The sequence below is a fragment of the Xenia sp. Carnegie-2017 genome, unplaced genomic scaffold, assembly GCF_021976095.1.
Source record: "Xenia sp. Carnegie-2017 unplaced genomic scaffold, XeniaSp_v1 HiC_scaffold_6, whole genome shotgun sequence".
NCBI lineage: Eukaryota > Metazoa > Cnidaria > Anthozoa > Malacalcyonacea > Xeniidae > Xenia > Xenia sp. Carnegie-2017.
In genome coordinates, this window is record NW_025813526.1 from 2,270,623 (window position 1) to 2,290,850 (window position 20,228).

General features: G+C 34.8%; 3 protein-coding genes and 1 long non-coding RNA gene across 4 annotated transcripts; 2 read left to right on the forward strand and 2 right to left on the reverse strand.

Annotated features, from left to right (window-relative positions):
• Nucleotides 1-850: 850 nt before the first annotated feature.
• On the reverse strand, nt 851-1,962 carry LOC124457630. Its single transcript, XM_047007839.1, has one exon. The coding sequence runs from the start codon at nt 1,688-1,690 to the stop codon at nt 1,124-1,126; it is 567 nt and encodes a 188-aa protein (XP_046863795.1). The 5' UTR covers nt 1,691-1,962; the 3' UTR covers nt 851-1,123.
• Nucleotides 1,963-2,072: 110 nt separating this feature from the next.
• Nucleotides 2,073-2,399, reverse strand: LOC124458025. Its single transcript, XR_006952951.1, has 2 exons — nt 2,337-2,399; nt 2,073-2,260 (listed from the first exon to the last, which is right to left on the reverse strand). It is a non-coding gene; the product is annotated as an uncharacterized LOC124458025 (long non-coding RNA).
• Nucleotides 2,400-3,409: 1,010 nt separating this feature from the next.
• On the forward strand, nt 3,410-4,436 carry LOC124458367. Its single transcript, XM_047008397.1, has 2 exons — nt 3,410-3,973; nt 4,053-4,436. Exons 1-2 carry the CDS (start codon nt 3,410-3,412, stop codon nt 4,434-4,436), a joined length of 948 nt encoding a protein of 315 aa, XP_046864353.1.
• A 189-nt stretch (nt 4,437-4,625) lies between these two features.
• LOC124458368 lies at nt 4,626-5,876 on the forward strand. The gene has a single exon (XM_047008398.1). It carries the CDS (start codon nt 4,626-4,628, stop codon nt 5,874-5,876), a length of 1,251 nt encoding a protein of 416 aa, XP_046864354.1.
• The last annotated feature ends 14,352 nt before the right edge of the window (nt 5,877-20,228 follow it).

Consider the following 20,228-nt stretch of genomic DNA (forward strand, 5'->3'; position numbering starts at 1 on the left):
ACTTACTGGTGTGGTAGGTTTGGTAGGTAATGTAGGTGTTGTACACGAATTTTCACTGACATTTGAATCGCTTCTACTTGTTCAGGGAGACCACGCGGTTAGGTCAAACTCCTCCATATTTATTGTAACAAAATTTTCTCCTAGTGGAAGGGATTCTGATGTTGTTATAGGTTCTTCAGTGTTCTCCTACAATCACAACAACAACAGATGTAACATAATAATCTACTCAATCAGTCAGCCTGTCCCATATTATAATTTTTTTAATAGCGATTATAACTACCTCCCGAAAATTGGTTTCTGTGTCCCTATGCTTTATATGATCAGACAACCAAGACAGACTGAGGAATATCGGTGGGATAGATTTGCCACCAGCATCTCCACTTCTAGACTTCATTCGTTTCTTGGCTTTGGTGTAACGATCTCTCAAATTTTTCCATTTCTGTCCACAAATTTGTTCATTTGTGTTAAGGTTTCTCGCTATTTCATTTCAAGAATTATTGGTTTTCTGAGTATCTTTATAATCTCGTCTCGAAGAATCGTAAAGATGACCATATTTTCGGACTTCTTCTGCTAATTTTTCTTCGAACCCTTCCATTGCTGCTGCTGTCTTGTGTTGGTAATTGGATATTCATTATTCAGTATTGACAAACAACTCAAGAACTTCCCCCCGAAAGAAGCCTTTCAGCCAATCACAACGCGCGACAACGCGACAACTCGTCTTCGACGTTACAAAATTTTTGAATGCACGCGACGCGACATCAAGCAAACGCGCCATCAAGATATACTTCCGTTTTAGTCGCAATGACGTAAGATCTACTGTGCGACACGTCGCGCGCAGCATAAATCGGCCTTAAGCAATAGTTGTGTTGATTTAATTTACGATTTGGTAATGATGTAAAACAACGTATTTCTAACTGACGTATCTATATTCCTCTTAGCATGTCATTACTGTATAAAATAGTAAGTGAAGACTATATTTTTTTACTACTCATATATGACTTGTCTTGTTTACGTTTTGCTGGCTGGCAGATCAATCCCAAGAGAGGTTGACCATTGTTGCTAATGTTCTCCAAAAGCCCTAGACCAAATCTGCCTGCTAGCAAAAGTAAAAAAGGCAAGTCATCTATTGTGCATGCAAATCTTCAGGGTTCTGCTCATCAAGCATTGACTGTCCCAAGAAACGAACAGCCTCAAGGTATGCTGCTTTTCCGCTCACTGCCGAAAGAGATTGAATGAATGTACTAAAATTTTGCAACTGTAAGTCACCTTGCAAAGGGCATGATATATCTGGTACATTGACGTGAGGTAAATCACTTGACGCTAGTTCTTCAATGTCAAGATTGCTTGTGTTTGGTAGCATATCATCTTCATGGTATGCATTTCTAATGTTAACCCAAAACAATTGTTCAGGTGTTTTGTTTCCTTCTGTAGATATTTTATGGCTGTTGTGAGCAGCAACAAACTCGTCAAGGATTTTGTTGATTCGTGGCAGATACACTGAATGGAGGCAAAATATATCAGTGTCATTATTGACATTCAATACACCTTCACTTTCAAGTGCATAAAATTCAGATCTAAAACTTGTTAGAACTTGTTCATTTAGTGCTCTGTTATGTCTTTCGATTCTCTGATTGTCCACTGAATTCCCTACAACAACCGGCTTAGTTTCATTGCCTCGTGTTAAAATCATGTTGTGCCAGATGTCAACATTTTCGCCACCAAGATCGGTACGAATTCTATAAGGACGCCCATACTTCGAGACAGCACATAAGAAGTGATATAGAACAGTAGTTGCTCGATTGTTTGAAGAACAATGTGCAAATACCACTAATCGACTAAAACCATCGATACCATGGTGTATGACAAGTCTCCATCTAACAAGTTTATGGTTCCCATCAATATGCCAAATATAGTTGGGAAAAGGATTAGTATAAATGCGACGCTTTATTGGTTTACTTTTTCTCTCTTTTTGTCGCTGAATGTAAAGACCCTAGATTCAAGGTACCCTTGAACCATGACCTCGCCAGCCTTAGGATGATTTTGTTTAATGGCGTCCACTTCTTTCTCTATTTCGTCTTGTGACAATTGTGAAAAGTTTTCTCGATACAACCCATACTCCGACATTGCTTTGTAGACCACTGACCTGTCGACTTTCAACTGTCTGGCAATTTCCACAATCGTAAGTCGTAACTGAAGCAAATTTTCCAATACATCCCTTGGAATTATTTTCTTTGGTCGACCAACTCTTCCTGAATTGTTACTGATTAAAATGAAATGAGTTCAATACAAATGTAGTACTATAGAAATACCACATAATATTTGCTAAGTTTTCTTACCCCTCATTTTCATCATTTGAGTTGGAATTCTGGCAAAGTTATAAATTTATCAAAATTTAACGATGTTTTTCGCTTGGATGCACCCATATACACTAGAATGTTACCTGTGGTTCATTATTATTTTCGTGGGCATTAGCTGCATCAGAGGACTAAAATTGTAAGAATTTTATCACGTAAAATCGACGACCTCGTGATTCGACGCATATCACACATTGAATATTTACAAGTATGAACGGAGAATATTTTGCTTTGTATCTTACCCAGTGCCGGATTAACCATATGGCAGAAGCGGCATATGCCGCGGGCCCCGCGCTTCTGGGGGCCCCGCGCTTGCCTTTGGAAAAAGAAAAAAAGGGAAATAAAGCGAAACGGCCAAGACTAATTGAAATATAAAAGCGTGAGGCCCAATTCCAAAAACGGTAACACTGCAAGTATCAATGATTCACTGGCAAAATATAGGCTATATTTTGCAATGCGATAGGAGATCCATTTGTATCGTCATATTACATGTTGCAGTTTCCGTTAATTTAGCTACACCTATTATATTACATAAAGTCTTTCGTCTGGCAGTAGGATTGCAACTCGATATTGTTATAGTCTCGACTTTCAAACCGTATTGAATACTATCAGACTTTTTTCGATTCATTTTGATAATTTTTGAGATTGCTGTTGTTTGTGACTTGTAAGTGTTGTTGACAAATTCAAACTGGAGATCTTCAAGGTATTTGGCTGAATGCTGAAGCAGTGACGGCGACGCTTGGTAAGTTTTGATGATTTACTAACTGCCGTGAGCCGTCTGCATTCTTACGTTTCCTTGGTTACATGTTTATTCCTCATATATAAATTGCCGATTTATATGAAATAACAATATATTTCAAAAATGTCCTGAATTCCTGGCAGCTCCAAAGGCCCAAGAAGCGTATGCGTGTTTGATTTATTTTCTCACAATTCTGTATGTGCGATAGTAAACCGTCAAATCGTCCTTCTATGTTTTGTGAAAGTAAATATTACTAAAACGTCACTTTCAAATTTTTAGGTTTGCTAATTGCTATAATATAGTTAACAATTAAAGAATGAGTTCCACCAGTGGGGGTGGCAACCGCGACCGCGACAAAAATCGCAAATATGCATCTGGAGCAGCAAAACGAAAGGCAAAGGATGAACGAATTTTACGGGAAAGTAAAGTTTTAAGTAAAATGCCGAAAATATCGGAACTGTTTCCTCCGAAGGCTGATGAAGCGATGACAACAATGGCAGAAGCAGTTGAGGAACCCGACACCGGCGACACATCCAAGGAGTTGACATCTGGTGATACGTCCATTTCCACTGATAACAATGATGGATACTCTTGTGATTTGGGATTATGGCCTACTGATATTTCTGACAATATGAGAGAGCACTGGGCAGGTCAAGGGAGTAGTCAGTGCAGAAATTCCGATGCCGATTTCAGCGCAACATCAACAAGATATGAGGGAGATGCTTACAATAGACGATGTCAAAAAACTTTGTTCACGTACACACATGAGCTTACAAAACAGCAACATCCTCGAAACTGGCTCTGCTATTCACCATCCAAACATGTCGTGTTGTGTTTTGCGTGTAAACTCATGACTGACAGCATCGTTTTGGAAAACAAGGTTATAATGACTGGAAACGCGCATCCCAGTCAATTCCACGACATGAGAAAAGTTCAGCGCACCGTAATGCTGTTTTCAGCTACTCCAACGTAGCGATGCTGGCTGCCGTATTGATTCAGAACTGGTCACACAGGCCAGTGATGAGCGTAACTATTGGCGGGCAGTACTTGAGCGGGTAACAGAAACCATCCGTTACCTTTCCGAGCGAAGTTTACTATTTCGCGGCACTGATGAGATCGTTGGATCGCCAAAAAACGGTAACTACCTGGGAACATTAGAACTTATATCGATGTTCGATCCATTTCTAGCGCAACACATCAACCGTAATGCAAATAAGGGAAAGGGTCACACATCCTATCTCTCAAAGACCATTTGCGAGGAATTCATCCAACTGATGGCAACTCGAGTTCGCGAGCAGATTTTACAGAAGTTAAAGCTGCAAAGTATTTCTCCGTCTGTGTAGACTCTACCCCAGATATTTCCCACGTTGATCAACTGACATGCATTCTTCGATACGTTTTACCCTCTGGTCCTGTCGAACGATTTGTATCTTTCCTTAACATACGTGGACATAAGGCTACTAGATTATTTGAAAACCAATAATATAAATATTTCGGATTGCCGCGGCCAGTCATATGACAATGCAAGCAATATGAGTGGGAAATATAATGGTATGCAGGCCATTATTCAGCAACATTGTAGCCTAGCACAGTACATACCCTGCGTTGCACATTCCCTTAATCTTGTTGGACAATCATCTGCCAGTTGTTGTCAAGAAGCATCAAGATTCTTCAACTTCCTCCAACGATTGTACTCTTTCTTTGCTGCTTCAACGCATCGTTGGAAAGTTTTAACCGACCAACTTTCAAGCAAGAGACTTCCAACGGTTAAACGTATGTCTGATACTCGATGGTCAGCACGTGCAGATGCTACAAAAGCTCTAGTAATAGGATACGAGGAAATTAATGCTGCTTTAGACGAGATCCATGATGATCAAGATGAGAAGCCTGAAGCCAAAAATGAAGCCAATAGTCTTGCGTCTGATATGGCCCAGCTTGAAATTGGAATTCTGGCAGCATTATGGCATCAAATCTTGCAACGATTTCAGAGAACAAGTCAGATCCTGCAATTAGCTGATCAAGATCTCAACACTGCTGTTGCATTATATGAATCGCTGATTGAGTTTGTCCTTTCACTGCGAACCAGATTTGAAGAATTTGAAGCCAAAGGAAAGGAGCTCAGTGAATGTGATCAATATAAAGAAGAGATCAAGCGCGTGCGTAAACGAAATCGTCGTAACGACGAGCCAGGATCAGCACCTGATTTGTTGCAGATTCCAGCCGACAAGTTTCGCACAGGTACTTTCCTTGTAATAATCGATAGTCTGTATGCTGAGTTGCGAAAACGACTGAGCGCTTACATCAACATTGCTGAAAAGTTTGGCTTTCTGCGAAAGCTTACAGATCTGCCAGCTGAAGACGTGTTGGAAAACGCACAAAGATTGCAAAAAGCATTTTCCACTGACCTCGAAGTCAATTTGGGTGATGAATTGCTCCAGTTTTCTAGCTTTCTCAACACAGAATTCGTGAAAAGAGCATTAGATGCGAGTCATGCAGCTGCACCTCATTATTCTTCAGCTCGAATTGAATCTTCTGCTCAGCCTAGTGAAGACCATGACATCGATGTAACATCCGATGATGATGACGACATCAAAGTGAACGTAGACTCCCTAGAACTGCGTATATACAGGTTTCTTGTGGGAAATAACCTGGAAACTGTATTTCAAAACACTGTTATTGTGTTTCGCATTTACCTCAGTATGATGATATCAAATTGTTCTGGTGAACGGTCGTTCTCGAAATTAAAGCTAATAAAAGATCATCTTCGTTCAACCATGACATAGGAACGACTAAATAGCCTTGCTCTTCTGAGTATTGAAAATGATGTTCTGCGTAGTATTGATATGTCATCCCTGATTAATGATTTTGCTCTTATGAAATCCCGTAAGCATAACGTTTATAAGGCTTAACACTTCTGCACAGTAAAACCTTTTACGTCTTTTTTTATCGTGTTTATTATATTAGTCTGTTTAATATTGGTATGTAATGTTTGGTATACGTACGTGATTGTAAATTGGAATTATATTCAACGTATTGGTTTAAATAGGCCAAAATACGAGGTTTTATTGTTTGAGTTAAAAAAACAGTTTTTTATTGCATTTTGGTAAACACAGGGGTTGGGGCAAGGGCCCCGCACTGATATTATGCCATGGGCCCCGCAAAATGTTAATCCGGCCCTGATCTTACCTCTTCATGTTGATCTCGCAGTGCCTCGTGTACTGCTCTTCCTACGGCCTCGGTAATTGCTCTTTGTAGATTGTGCGTTTGAGACATATTTATTTGACAAAAAAGACAAATAGAAAACACGCCGAGCGGGAAACTTACAGACAAAATGAAATTTTTCGCGACAAGCGATCAAATTTCAATAACGCAACAGTGCGGAAATGAGTGCTTATCCAGGGGGGGACTGAGAAAATTATTTTTTTGCTTGCTGACGTCATTTGGCACGCCAAGTGTCTCGAAATTATTTTGGTTATTTATAAATAACCATTTTTTCGCGTGCGCAGAAACTGGTTATTTAATAAATAACCAATTTTCGGCGTGTGTAGAAAATGGTTATTTAATAAATAACCAATTTTCGGCGTGTGTAGAAACTGGTTATTTAATAAATAACCAATTTTCGATGTTTTCATAAAGTGGTTATTTATTAAATAACCAAAATAAGAAATTGGTTATTTAATAAATCAGGGAAAATCACAGTGTTATGCGGTTAAATAATAAAACCACAGATGGCGCCCCATATATATCTAGATATTAATGTAATTATTCATTATTACAATAATCAAAACAACGAATGATTCCATTAAAAATTTCAATAAAATCATATTTTTTATAAAGTTCTCTTTTCTCTTGAAAATTCAAAAATTATGACTGCCATAAATTTTTTTGGTAGTTATATATTTTAAAATCTTTAATGTACTTGTTTTTTCTTCTAAAGTTAAATAAATAACTGCACACAAAGTGCAAATAATATAAAATAGCATGTCCTGCATATTTCAATAACAAAATTCAAATGCTGAAATACATTATGTAGAATGCGTAACAAAGCTAAAAAAACCAAAACATAATATAACACATAAAAAAACTGTTGTGATATACTTAAATTTGTAAAATAACTTTGAAGATTTAATTAAAGGAATAAAAGACACTAAGTATTTTAAAATTAAACTTTATTTAAAAAAGAAAACAATTCTTTTTTAATAGCATATTCATTTATATACATTGTGTATTTAGAATTCATATCAATTCTAGGTTTGTATTGATTATAGTAAAAATTGCAATCATGTCTAGCAATGTGCAACAGGACAAAAAATATAACCATTTTTTCCTATAACAGAACATAAAAAGTCATGTTCTGTAATTTGAGAAAATGGTAATATTTCTTAAAGATTTCCCATCATGTAATCTTTAAAAAATAACTAATAATAATAATAAAAAACAAAAAAAACAAGAGGCGTCAGTTTGCAACATAAATTTAACTTCATAATATGACATTGGTATTAATTTAAAAAATGAAACAATTGATTTTTAACAGCATATTCATTTATATACATTGTGTAGTTCGAATTCATATCAACTCTAGGTTTGTTTTTATTATAGTAGAAATTACAATTACGTCTACCAATATGTTAAACACTACAAAAAAATATAACCATTTTTTCCAATTACAGAACATAAAAAATCATGTCTTGTAATTGGAGAAAATGGTAATAATTTTAGTTAAAATTTTCTGTCATGTAATCTTCAAAAAATTACTAAGAAAAATAATAAAAATAAAAAAACAGGAGGCGTCAGTTTGTAACATAAATTTAACTTCATAATATGACATTGGCATTAATTTAAAAATGAAATAATTGATTTTTCATAGCATATTCATTTACATAATTTGTGTAGTTTAATTCATATCAACTCTAGCTTTGTATTGATTATAGTAGAAATTACAATCATGTCCGCCAATAAGTCGAAAACGACAAAAGATAAAACCATTTTTTTCTATAACAGAACATGATTTTTGGTATAAAGTTCTCCCATCATGTAATCGCAAAAAAATTGCTAATAAAAAATGAAAAAAATGTTAATTTATTTTTATTTGTTTTATGGTTTTTTTGTTACTTATTCTTTTTCGCTTCTTGTTTTCTTTATCATTTACATCAGTTTGTCATTATTATATTCTTCTTCACTATCATCATCATCATCATCACTTTTTAAATAAGCATACACTTTATCCATACACTTTATTGTATTCAGTATTTATTGAAGAACAATCCATTCTCCCAATTTTCAATTTTTTTAATAGGAGCTTACTTCAATTTGTTTATAGTTTTCTCTGTTTCTCTGCACAAATAAAATGTAAAAAATCAGCTTCAATATAATCCAGCATTAATTTTTCCAAGCTTAACTTGAATTTTACACAATAATTACACCTTTCACGGTTCTGAAATTGTTGTAGGTAATGGATAAATGTCTTTACAATAAGACTTCATAATGTATTCCCATCGTCCAAAAAAATTTTCGTCATAATGATATAAATGTTTATTCAACTGATTCCTTAATCATTTTCTATGCTGTGTGATCATCATCATGATAAAATGAACTTTCTTTTCAATCCATTTACTGAAACATCAGTAAATTTTTCCATGAAATAACTTACATAAAATACAAAAACGAAATCATAATTTAAAATATAATTTACTTGGTAATTTCTCAAAAAAATTCATTATACTGACAGATTAATAGTTTTGAGGCAAACGACTTTCTGTCATATTTAAAAGTTACTTTAAAGTAAATGATTTGAACCTGGGAGTATCATTACATGTTTGTAAATGTCGATCGTCCAAGTTGGTATAGTCCGGAGAAGGGCTGATTTTGACTCTGAAGATGACTACCGCTAAGGTTGTTGAAACGTCTGTCAACCTAAACAAAAACATTCCTTCACAGGACTATACCAACCTGGACGATAGACATTTACAAACATGTAAAAGTTACTTTCTTAATAAAATACAAACAGTATTAAATTTTTACCTGTATACATTTTTATGCAGTGCGGTGTTTGAAATTAAATGAGATATGATCTTCGCACTTAGCTGGACAATTTAAGCAATCGTCTCAGGACCTGAAAAAATCAGGTGACTCAACGGGATTCGAACCCATGACTTCGGTGTTTGACGAGTCACACAGAGCAGGTCAATATTGTTGGGCTCATGTTTTCCGTGAAATGAATGTCATATGAATGTTTATGTAGCGTTTGAAATTAAATGAGATATGGCACTAGCTGACAATTTAAGCTTCGTCCAGATGAAAATCAGGTGACTAACGAATTATCTTCGATGGTGCAGTATGACATCGAGCGGGACAGGAAACATTAAGGTTATGTTTCTCATGAATATGATCATATATATAGAATTAATGAGATATGATCTTCGCACTTAGCTGGACATTTAATTTCATTTAATTTCAAACACCGCACTGCATAAAAACATTCATATGACATTCATTTCACGAGAAAACATGAGCCCAACAATATTGACCTGCTCACCACTGTGTGACTTCATAGCTCAGTGGTCAGAGCACTGCACCGGCACCGCAGAGGTCATGGGTTCGAATCTGCTGAGTCACCTGATTTTTCAGGTCCAGAGACGATTGCTTAAATTGTCCAGCTAAGTGCGAAGATCATATCTCAAACAAACACCGACTGCATAAAACATTCATATGACATTCATTTCACGAGAAAACATGAGCCCAACAATATTGACCTGCTCACCACTGTGTGACTTCATAGCTCAGTGGTCAGAGCACTGCACCGGCACCGCAGAGGTCATGGGTTCGAATCCTGTTGAGTCACCTGATTTTTTCAGGTCCTGAGACGATTGCTTAAATTGTCCAGCTAAGTGCGAAGATCATATCTCATTTAATTTCAAACACCGCACTGCATAAAAACATTCATATGACAATCATTTCACGAGAAAACATGAGCCCCAACAATATTGACCTGCTCACCACTGTGTGACTTCATAGCTCAGTGGTCAGAGCACTGCACCGGCACCGCAGAGGTCATGGGTTCGAATCCCGTTGAGTCACCTGATTTTTTCAGGTCCTGAGACGATTGCTTAAATTGTCCAGCTAAGTGCGAAGATCATATCTCATTTAATTCAAACACCGCACTGCATTAAAACATTCATATGACATTCATTTCACGAGAAAACATGTGCCCAACAATATTGACCTGCTCACCACTGTGTGACTTCATAGCTCAGTGGTCAGAGCACTGCACCGGCACCGCAGAGGTCATGGGTTCGAATCCCGTTGAGTCACCTGATTTTTTCAGGTCCTGAGACGATTGCTTAAATTGTCCAGCTAAGTGCGAAGATAATATCTCATTTAATTTCAAACACGGCACTGCATAAAAACATTCATATGACATTCATTTCACGAGAAAACATGAGCCCAACAATATTGACCTGCTCACCACTGTGTGACTTCATAGCTCAGTGGTCAGAGCACTGCACCGGCACCGCAGAAGTCATGGGTTCGAATCCCGTTGAGTCACCTGATTTTTTCAGGTCCTGAGACGATTGCTTAAATTGTCCAGCTAAGTGCGAAGATCATATCTCATTTAATGTATACATTTTTCTTAACGGTATTTGCAACCAGAAATATATACCACTGATTTATATGCCACTGTTTTATATACCACTGATTTTATCCAACAAATACCACTAATTTTATCCAACAAATACCACTAATTTTATCCAACAAATACCACTGATTTATATGCCGCTGATATGTATGCCACAAATTTTCCCAACAAAGCAGTTAGAGAAACTTTGATGCAATTGTGATATTTCCACGTTCTTAAATACTCTTGTTACAACAAAATGCCTTTGTTTCTCTTTCAGCTTGAACGTTCATATCTACAATTCAAGACAGTTTGCTACTTGCTCTTGAACATTCGAACTTGACACATTTAAATATTAATATAATTAAATCCAGATTTCTACCTTAAATGTATGTGTCTGGTACAATCTGACACTGACTTCAACAAAATCTAAAATATGATATAGTATAGAATTTAATGTATAGAATCACAGTTAAATTCAAAAGAGAACTGTGTAAATTCAAGAGATTATATTTGCGCACTGATAATAACTCAAACAACATCCACTTGCTGTCATCACATCAATTTAACAATTATCTTCAATACCCGTTGTTGGTACAATCTGATAGTGTCTTCATCAAAATACAAAAACATGAATTTGTTTGTCAAAACCTAGCTGTAAAATTTTTTGCACCATGTATATAATACAGGATGCGGTTTGTGTTATCACAAAAAACACATGTATTAAAGTATGTGAAACAAGTTAATGAAAGAACAGTATGCTAGTAGGGTGACAAGATTATATTTTTGCAAAATTTGGTCTATAAATTCAAGCATTTATTTCATTTCAACCAATTGCAAGCAGACACTTATCGCAAAAGTATTGTACTGGAAAAATCAGTAAAAATGGATAAATGCCAAAAGAATCGAATATTGCGATACAGAAAATGGTCAGCAAAAATAAAAAAACAAATGAAAAAGAAGTAAAAATATACAATAAAATTTTAAAATATATAAGAGACAATATGTTGAGCATGATTGATCCTGCAACAATTGAAATAGAAGAAGCTAAACAAAGACAACAACAAAAAGAAGAATTCAAAATGATTAAAGAATATCAAAAACAACAACAAGCAAAAGTATTAGAAAGGATTTAACAAAAAAAAACAAGCGCAAGAAGAAGAAAGGAAAAAGAATTTAGTCAAACAATGTAATAGTTGTTTTCATTTTGTTTTATTATTATATGATATTGATAAGGATAAGAGACGGTTACACATTGAATGTTTTAGTTAAAATAGTTGAGATGTATTAGACATCCTTGTATTAAGAAAAAAATATTTCACTTCGTCTTCAGCAGCCTTCAATTTGTCTGTCATTGTTTTCATATCACACTCTGATAAAGATTGACTTGAATAGTAATTTGGAGTTCATCTAAATTAGCTTGTACTAATATTAATTTCACTTGGGTTTTTTCTTTTATTTTTTCATAATCAAGTAATGAATGTCTTAATTCATCGCATTCAACTTTCAAAGCTTGAATATCTTTTAAATCTGCAATTCGTTTTAATTTATTTTGCATTGCTATTTCTTTAAATTCTTCATTTTCATTTTGTAAATCAGACATCTTTTTTTTAACTTACAAATTAATTCATAGGATTCATCTTGCAAAGCTTGATGATCTTTTATTTCCACAGCCTGATTTATTTTATTTTGCAATACTTTCTCTTTAAATTCTTCATGTGTATTTTCAAATCACATAGTTTTTTCTTAACTCCCGAAATTCTGTTTGATCTTTTCAAGTTCGGCTTTTACATCTTTAGCTTCACACATATAAAAAAGTTTTCTTTTCCGCCATTTTAGTGTGTTCTATGATACTTATTCAATGCATACGATTCCAAACAACATTTCTTTTATATATGAGAAATAGATGATTTTTTCACAAAATTAATCAATTTCTTATGAATTTTGCATTTCATATAAAAAAATAAACTTTTTTTTAAGTTTACTAACTTAAAAAATAAACTTTTTTTAAGTTTTTTGAATTTGCAAAATTAATAAAAAAATTGAAGAAAAAATTAATGAATTCGAAAAGGAAATTGTAGAAAAAATAGAAGAGTATATAATTTTACAAGACCTGATGTGTAAAGAGAGAATAGAAGAGCATATAAATTCACTAAACATGGTGTGTAAAGAAAAAAGGAAATGTATAAAAAAACTAAATAAGGTAAGAAATATGAATTTTTTAAAAAAAATAAAAAAGATGAGAAATATAATTTTTTTAAAAAAAAATAAAAAAGATAAGAAATGTGAATGTTTTCTATCTATTTACTAAAATGTAATATATAAATCCTTAATATCATTTTGAGGAAGATAAGTATATTGGCATTGAATAAATAAACATGGAAAATCAAACAGTTAAATTAGAAAAAAATATATGAACGATGCACATGGTCTTGCCAAAGATAAAGGTCGATTATTCGAAAAGCTGCCTTTTGGTGGATTAAATAACCTTTTGATGGATCCTTCTCCTCTAACAAAAATCCAAACATTCATTGTGTACAAAATGTATCTATTGTGAAATTGAATCTTCTGTAGAATCAAAAGTTTTTAATGAATTTAACAAAATAATACAATTAATAAATGGAAAATTGCAGAAAAATTGACAAATTTATAAAATTAATGAGAATGGAATTTGAGTTTCATATAAAAGACATGTATGAAAAAATTGAAAAAGGTAGGAAAAATAAAAAAGACATAAAATAAGATTTTTTTACTTTAATTTATTAGAATGTAGAGTATAAATACCTACCATTTTTTAGATGACGTGGAAGTGAAATGAATTTTAATGAAAAAGAAATCAAAGTAAAGACAAAATGTCAGAGTAAAGACGAAACTTCACGATAAGTTCAATTTTTACAATTTTTGGTCTATTTCTATGGCTCTAATTAAAACTGTATATACATAAAATATTAATCCAAACACGGTTTTTAATATGCACATGAAAAACATTTTACTTGGACGAAATTTGAACTTGCACCTTCAGGATACTAATCCGCCGCTCTACCTGTTGAGCTACCAAGCCCACAGGGATTGGAGACGAGTCAAATCTCTTTTAAACTGCGTATGGAGGAGAGATTCTCGCCACTATAGCAGTTTACTGGATGGCACCGTGTTTCGACTTTATTCCAAAGGTAGAGAGGTGGACTAGTATGCAAGTTCAAACCTCGTCCAAGTCACATGTTTTTCATGTGCATATTAAAAACCGTGTTAGGATTAATATATTATGTATATAGACCCATTGCATGTGACATCACAATCCCGGTGACGTTACATCTGGAGGACAAGCAAACTCAACATGTAAATAACAAAGCAATATTATTGTTAAGGATGGTTAACTTTTTCGCATTTATGGCTGTTCGAAGCGTGCTGATAGGGATAAGGAATTAAGTTTTTATCGCATACCAGCTGTGAAAACCAATGCAAGCAAAATATTGCAAGATTTACACAAGGAACGTCGTTCTTTGTGGCTTCGAAGAGTTCGTCGGGCAGACATTGATGATTCTAAATGCACGTATTTACAAGTGTGTAGCCTTCATTTTGCTACTGGTAAGCCAATGAGTTGAAAAAAGCTTTGTTGCATTCGTTTGTGTCATTTTATACCATTTGTTGTTTTGTTCACAATGGCAGGTAAACCATAGGCTTTAACAGACCAAACTAATCCAGACTGGGCTCCATCTCAAAACCTTTGACATACAAATGTCGAAAAAGTTGATGTCAATCGCTATGCTCGTATTTCGGAAAGAAATGAAAACGAAAAAAAGTGAATCCGTTGAAACAGTTCTGTCAGCAGTGACCCAATCGACCTTGACAACCCATCTTGTAGACGAAGAACACGGAGTCATATCAGCCACATCTGCTTCATTGTCAGAATCAGAATCGAACACCAAATATTTACAAAGATAACTGAGTTTGGATAAAATAACTGCAATGAAGAGCGAGATAAATCGCTTGACCCAAGAAAATCTTGAGTTAAAAAACAAGATAAGTGACATGACGCTTGACGAGAAATCCTTTTTAAATGATGAGGAAAAAGACCTCTTTTACACTGGTCTGCCAAATTGGAAGATGTTGTCGGTAACACTGGAAGTGGTACGCCCCTACCTTATGCATTCTCCCAAATGCTCTTTGTCACCATTTAGGCAGTTGCTTTTAGCAGTTATGAAACTGCAACTTAATTTAACTGGTGTAGATTTGCCTTATCGATTTGGAAACATCAACAAGGGAACTGTATCAAGAATTTTCTTACAAGTAATTGCTCTTTATAATTGATTAAGCCCTCTTATTTTATGGCCTGATAGGGAAGCCTTAAGAAAGGCCTTGCCCATGGATTTTAGAAACCACTGCCCTAAATGTGTTGCCATCATTGACTGCTTTGAGATTGTTTTGGATCGTGCATTAAATCCTCTTGTGAGGGCACAAACTTACTCATCCTTAAGTACCACAACACGATTAAGTACTTAAATGCTGTCACTCCCCCAGTGAACAATAAGCTTTGTTTCCAGTGGCTTGGAGGAAGAGTCAGTGACAAACATTTGACTGAGAACAGTAGTCTCCTTGATAAGCTCTTACCTGGAGATGTAATCTTTGTTGATAAAGGCTTTGATATCCGGGAGTCAGTTGATTTGTACTGTGCAACTATGAAGATGTCAGCTTTTACTAAGGGTAGTGGCATTGAAGTTGAACAAACCAGACAAATTTCTAATGTGAGGATTCATGTAGAAAGAGTGATTGGAAACAGAAAGAAATATGCACTTCTGAGTTCAACTCAGCCAATTGATTTTGTCAATTCTAAAGAAAATGAACCCATTACGATTGAGAAAATAGTTACTGTTAGCTGTGCACTAATTAACATTTGTGATTCTGTCTTACCTTATGACTAAATAATATCTTTTAAAAGATTTTGCATGCATACATTTAAAATTGTACTAATAATATTCATAAGACATTTGATTTCATTATATTTCATTTATTCAATTTTTTTGGTCTTCAGTACCATTTTCCAGTTAACTCTGGAAGGAGTCTCCTCAACACAAATTTCTTTGCTGCCTCTATCTTCCTTTCTAGAAATTTGTTACTTTGCAAGATTCGTTCAACAAACAAGTCTTTCTCTGTCCACAGAACAAAATCACAGTGGCTCAATCCTGTGCATGACAACTGAGCCATAACCTAAAAAAGTGAATTTCTATGCATTAAGCTTGTTAAAGGAATTTATGAAAACAAGTCTTTTTCTGTCCCCACAACAAAATCACATTAGCTGAAACAACTGAGCAATAACTGAGCAATAACTTAAGAAAGTGAATTGCTATACATTAAGCTTGTTAAATGAAATTAGAATAATTTACAAATGTACTTGATAGTAATACGCATGAATTCTTTAAAGTTGTTTTGTGCCATCACTTTTTACTTCAATGCAAAACAACCTTTCATCTGTTGAAGTTTCAATTGTCTCATCTTTATGGCAAAATGGACACTATCAAAACAAAATCAACAGGTGATGTAATTATTATGTTGACTTTTTCCCCATGACACATAGACACAATGAATAACAAACGTTTATCTCACAAATCCCATTGCCACAACATTGGCAAGAGACAAGTCTATCTTGAGAAGCACCAAGAGATCCATGGGTCAAATGAATCCAGAATCCACTGTTTGTTACTGAAACATTTTCATGGTTTGTGTTTACCCATTTCCAATATTCATCTCTTGCCACCTCTTCATGCTGGCAACCCCATCTTGTTGCTGCAGTTGAAAATTTCTTCACCTCTGGATAGCAAATGCTTGTGATCAGACTCTTGGAAGGTGAATCTCTGTTGGTGCGACAAGCTGCTTTGAGCTATAAGTAAGCAATAATCGTCATATTTTTTCACCAACACTTCACGCACCCATCCATTCACAAAATTTTTATAACTATCAAGACTCTTATAGTTTTTAACTGCTCTTTCGTGTATGCACTGACCGAAAATAATAAATACATGCCAACATGAATGTAGCTGACAGCAGGCCACAGATTGATATCGTCGAGCCATTGATTTTTTGGTATTTTGTACGGATCATCTCCATTGCAATGTCCTAATTTCATTTTGTAACACGCTTTACTATCCTTACACTGAATATTTTCTATATATCCAGTCAAAGAACCTTTTTTTTTGACCTAGAAAGCGCTGACTTTATGTTACTAGCCATATTAACATATAAAGCGCGCACATCTGCTTGTCCTCCAGATGCTCCCCAGCAACAGTTGCTAAAGCGTGCGTGAGGTCACTGCGAAGGGTCTATACTCTGATGATGGCTTTGGAATAAAGTCAAAACAAGGTGCCATCCAGTAAACTGCTATAGTTGCGAGAATCTCTCGTCCATACGCAGTTTAACAGTTTAAAAGAGATTTGACTCGTCTCCAATCCCTGTGGGCTTGGTAGCTCAACAGGTAGAGCGGCGGACTAGTATCCCGAAGGTGCGAGTTCAAATCTCGTCCAAGTGTCATGTTTTTCATGTGCATATTAAAAACCGTGTTAGGATTAATATATTATGTATATACTCTAATGATGGCTGTGGAATGAAACTGTATGTTGGGCATTAATTTTTATTACACGAATTTGATTTCCGCTCGGCAGGTCCCCTGCCACTATTTTAAATAATGGCTATAATATTGGAGCACTCAAAGCATTTAGAAAATTCCAACAACTTGAACTCAAGCAGGGAAAAGCCAAACTTGACTTGGATTTCATTACGACATGCAGAAAGCACTCTATTTTACCAAGATTCCTGTGGTTTAACGTAGCTAGTCGTGATTTACAAAACTATAGCACTTATCGCCAATGCCAAAATAAACTTCTTCAAGATGAAATAAACGGAAACACGCTCGTATACGCGTCAACACAAGCACACTTTAACCTGGCATTACTAATCACCAAAATTGACTTTATAACACCTTGAAAATGTCCCCGATCGTGAAAATTCAAGAAAACTAAGGCAACATTAACATATCCAAGTTCACAAACTTTTCCGTATCACATCCAAACATGACAACAACATCCTAATAAAGTGGTGTTCAACTTTTCAAACCGCCTCATTACTGACAGAGAGAAAGAGATCCTTTCAAAAGGCTTAAACTTTTCCATCTCATCGAAAAAGTTAAACATTTGCACCTTCCTAACACCCTTTGAAAAACTCTATGAGAACCTGTTTATTAATTAACCGGATTTTTTCCAGACTTGATTAAATGCAATTGAAAGACATTGCCCACTCAGGTTTTCGAAGATACAGCCCACCGCCTTTCTTATACTCACAAGACTTGAACATTTTAAATAATTTAAAAACGACAGAACTATCTTTATCACTAAACCTGACAAAGGAAATGGTATCGTGAATCTTTGTTCTACTTACGAAAATTTTCATACACAACTCGAATTTACCAGAAAGTCAATCACCAAAAATGGTTTTCCTTCACATATGATTGACCAATCACATGTCGCTTACTTAACAACACATTTGCCCCCAAACCACCTGTCTTGACTGCTCACCAAATGCACATCTATTTTTGTCTTCCTTTCACCGGCATGCACTACCTTGAAATTTGCACACAAATCAATAGCCATATAAATTTTAATTGAGTCAAGAAAAAACAAAACAAACAACATTTGTATAACGGCCAGTATTAATCCCCGCCAGGGGGGTTGACCGGTCTATGAATTTTTCCACGCCAAACGTCTCTATCTCTCGCCATATCTCTCGTAATACCCATCGCCTTCATATCACTGTTCACAGCATCCATCCATCTCTTTCTCGGTCTACCTCGTTTGCGGACAAGACAGTGTCAAGACAGTGGTTTAAAATTTTAACATATTCAAAATTCACCATCATAAATTATTTTTTGTATTTACATGAAATAACAACATTTTATCAAAAAATACTTTACAAGAAACAATAATTCTAAAATTACAAATAAATTTAACCCCCACCCCCAATATCACTTAATACATTTTATCCCTAAATGATATACATCTGTTTTTACATTATGCGTATCATGCAAATAAATTTTTAAATAATTAGTCAAAAGATAATTGATATTTTTAAACCCAAAACAAACTATATCTGCAGCAAAGGCTTCATCAAATAATAATTTTTTTTACTGCATAAAAATTTTACCAACGAAATAACAAGAAATTAAATAAATATGTTCTGTGTTTTCGTAGTCCCAGCAACATATAACCCCCAATGATCCATAAAACTTTACAATCAAATCATAGTTTTTGTATTTTTCTTCTTTTGAATAAAAATAAAAAAAAATTTGAATGTTCCAAATCTTTTGCAGTTGATTTAATTTTCCATATTTTCACTTTGCTTGGTTTTCTACTTAATTTAAACAAATGGCTTCATACAAAATACAATTGAAATGTAAAAGGGTGTCCAGAATATTCATTTAATAAAATAGCAAATGCATAAATCTAAAACTAGAGAAATCCATCATGAAACTAAAAAAATGAAATATTTTTTCATAAAATTCAATATTTAACTATTACCATGTTTATAAAATCAATACAAAAAGAGAAAGAAAAACAAAAAATGAAAAAACAAGAGGTGTCAGTTTGTAACATAAATTTAACTTTATAATGTGACATTGGTTTTAATTTTAAAAATGAAACAATTGATTTTTAATAGCATATTCATTTATAAACATTGTGTAATTAGCAGTGGCGTAGCTAGCGGTCCCGCTACTCCCGCCAGGCGGGAGTAGAAATTTCCCAAAAAAATAATATTCTATTTGGACATAAGATATACATTATTTCAAGAACAATTTGTAATATTGTTTTATTCGTTCATATTTACGCTTTTATTAGGTGGTTCGTAATCGTAATACAGCAAAATCTCAAGATTTGTTATGTAACCTAGCAACCGCCTTTTCTCGCACATTGCATACTCGCGCGATTCTCACGTATTCCGCCCATCTTCAGAGGGCGGAACATACAATATAATTCTATATAAGAAGTTTTGAATTCTGGTTGGCTAAGGGACTTGACGCATGCTCAAATCTGCTGTTTTTATAGTCGAACTCCCGCTATTTTAAATTGGCGGAGGTTGTAATTACTCGACCTTTTAATACGAGTACAGCGATTAGTGATTATCAAATTACGTGTCATTGTCGGTATTAATTTTCCATTGTGTTTACTCTCAAATTGCTATTTTGTATTTGTGTATGACACAATGGCTTCAAGTGCGACTGCGATTTGCTCAACTGATGTTGATTTAGTAAATAGCTTATTAGCTAAACCGTTCTCTGCTCGATCATCGGTCGAACAGAATGTTATCGTTCATGAACGGCCTACTCCTGATTTAACTATCCAAAATAAGGGAAGAGCATTTCAGAGAGATTGGTATGAGGCGAAGGACTGGCTGTGTGGCAGTACAACCTTGCAGAAAGTGTTTTGTTGGCCATGTCTAATGTTTTCCCCAAAAACATCGCCATCGTGGACTAAGAATG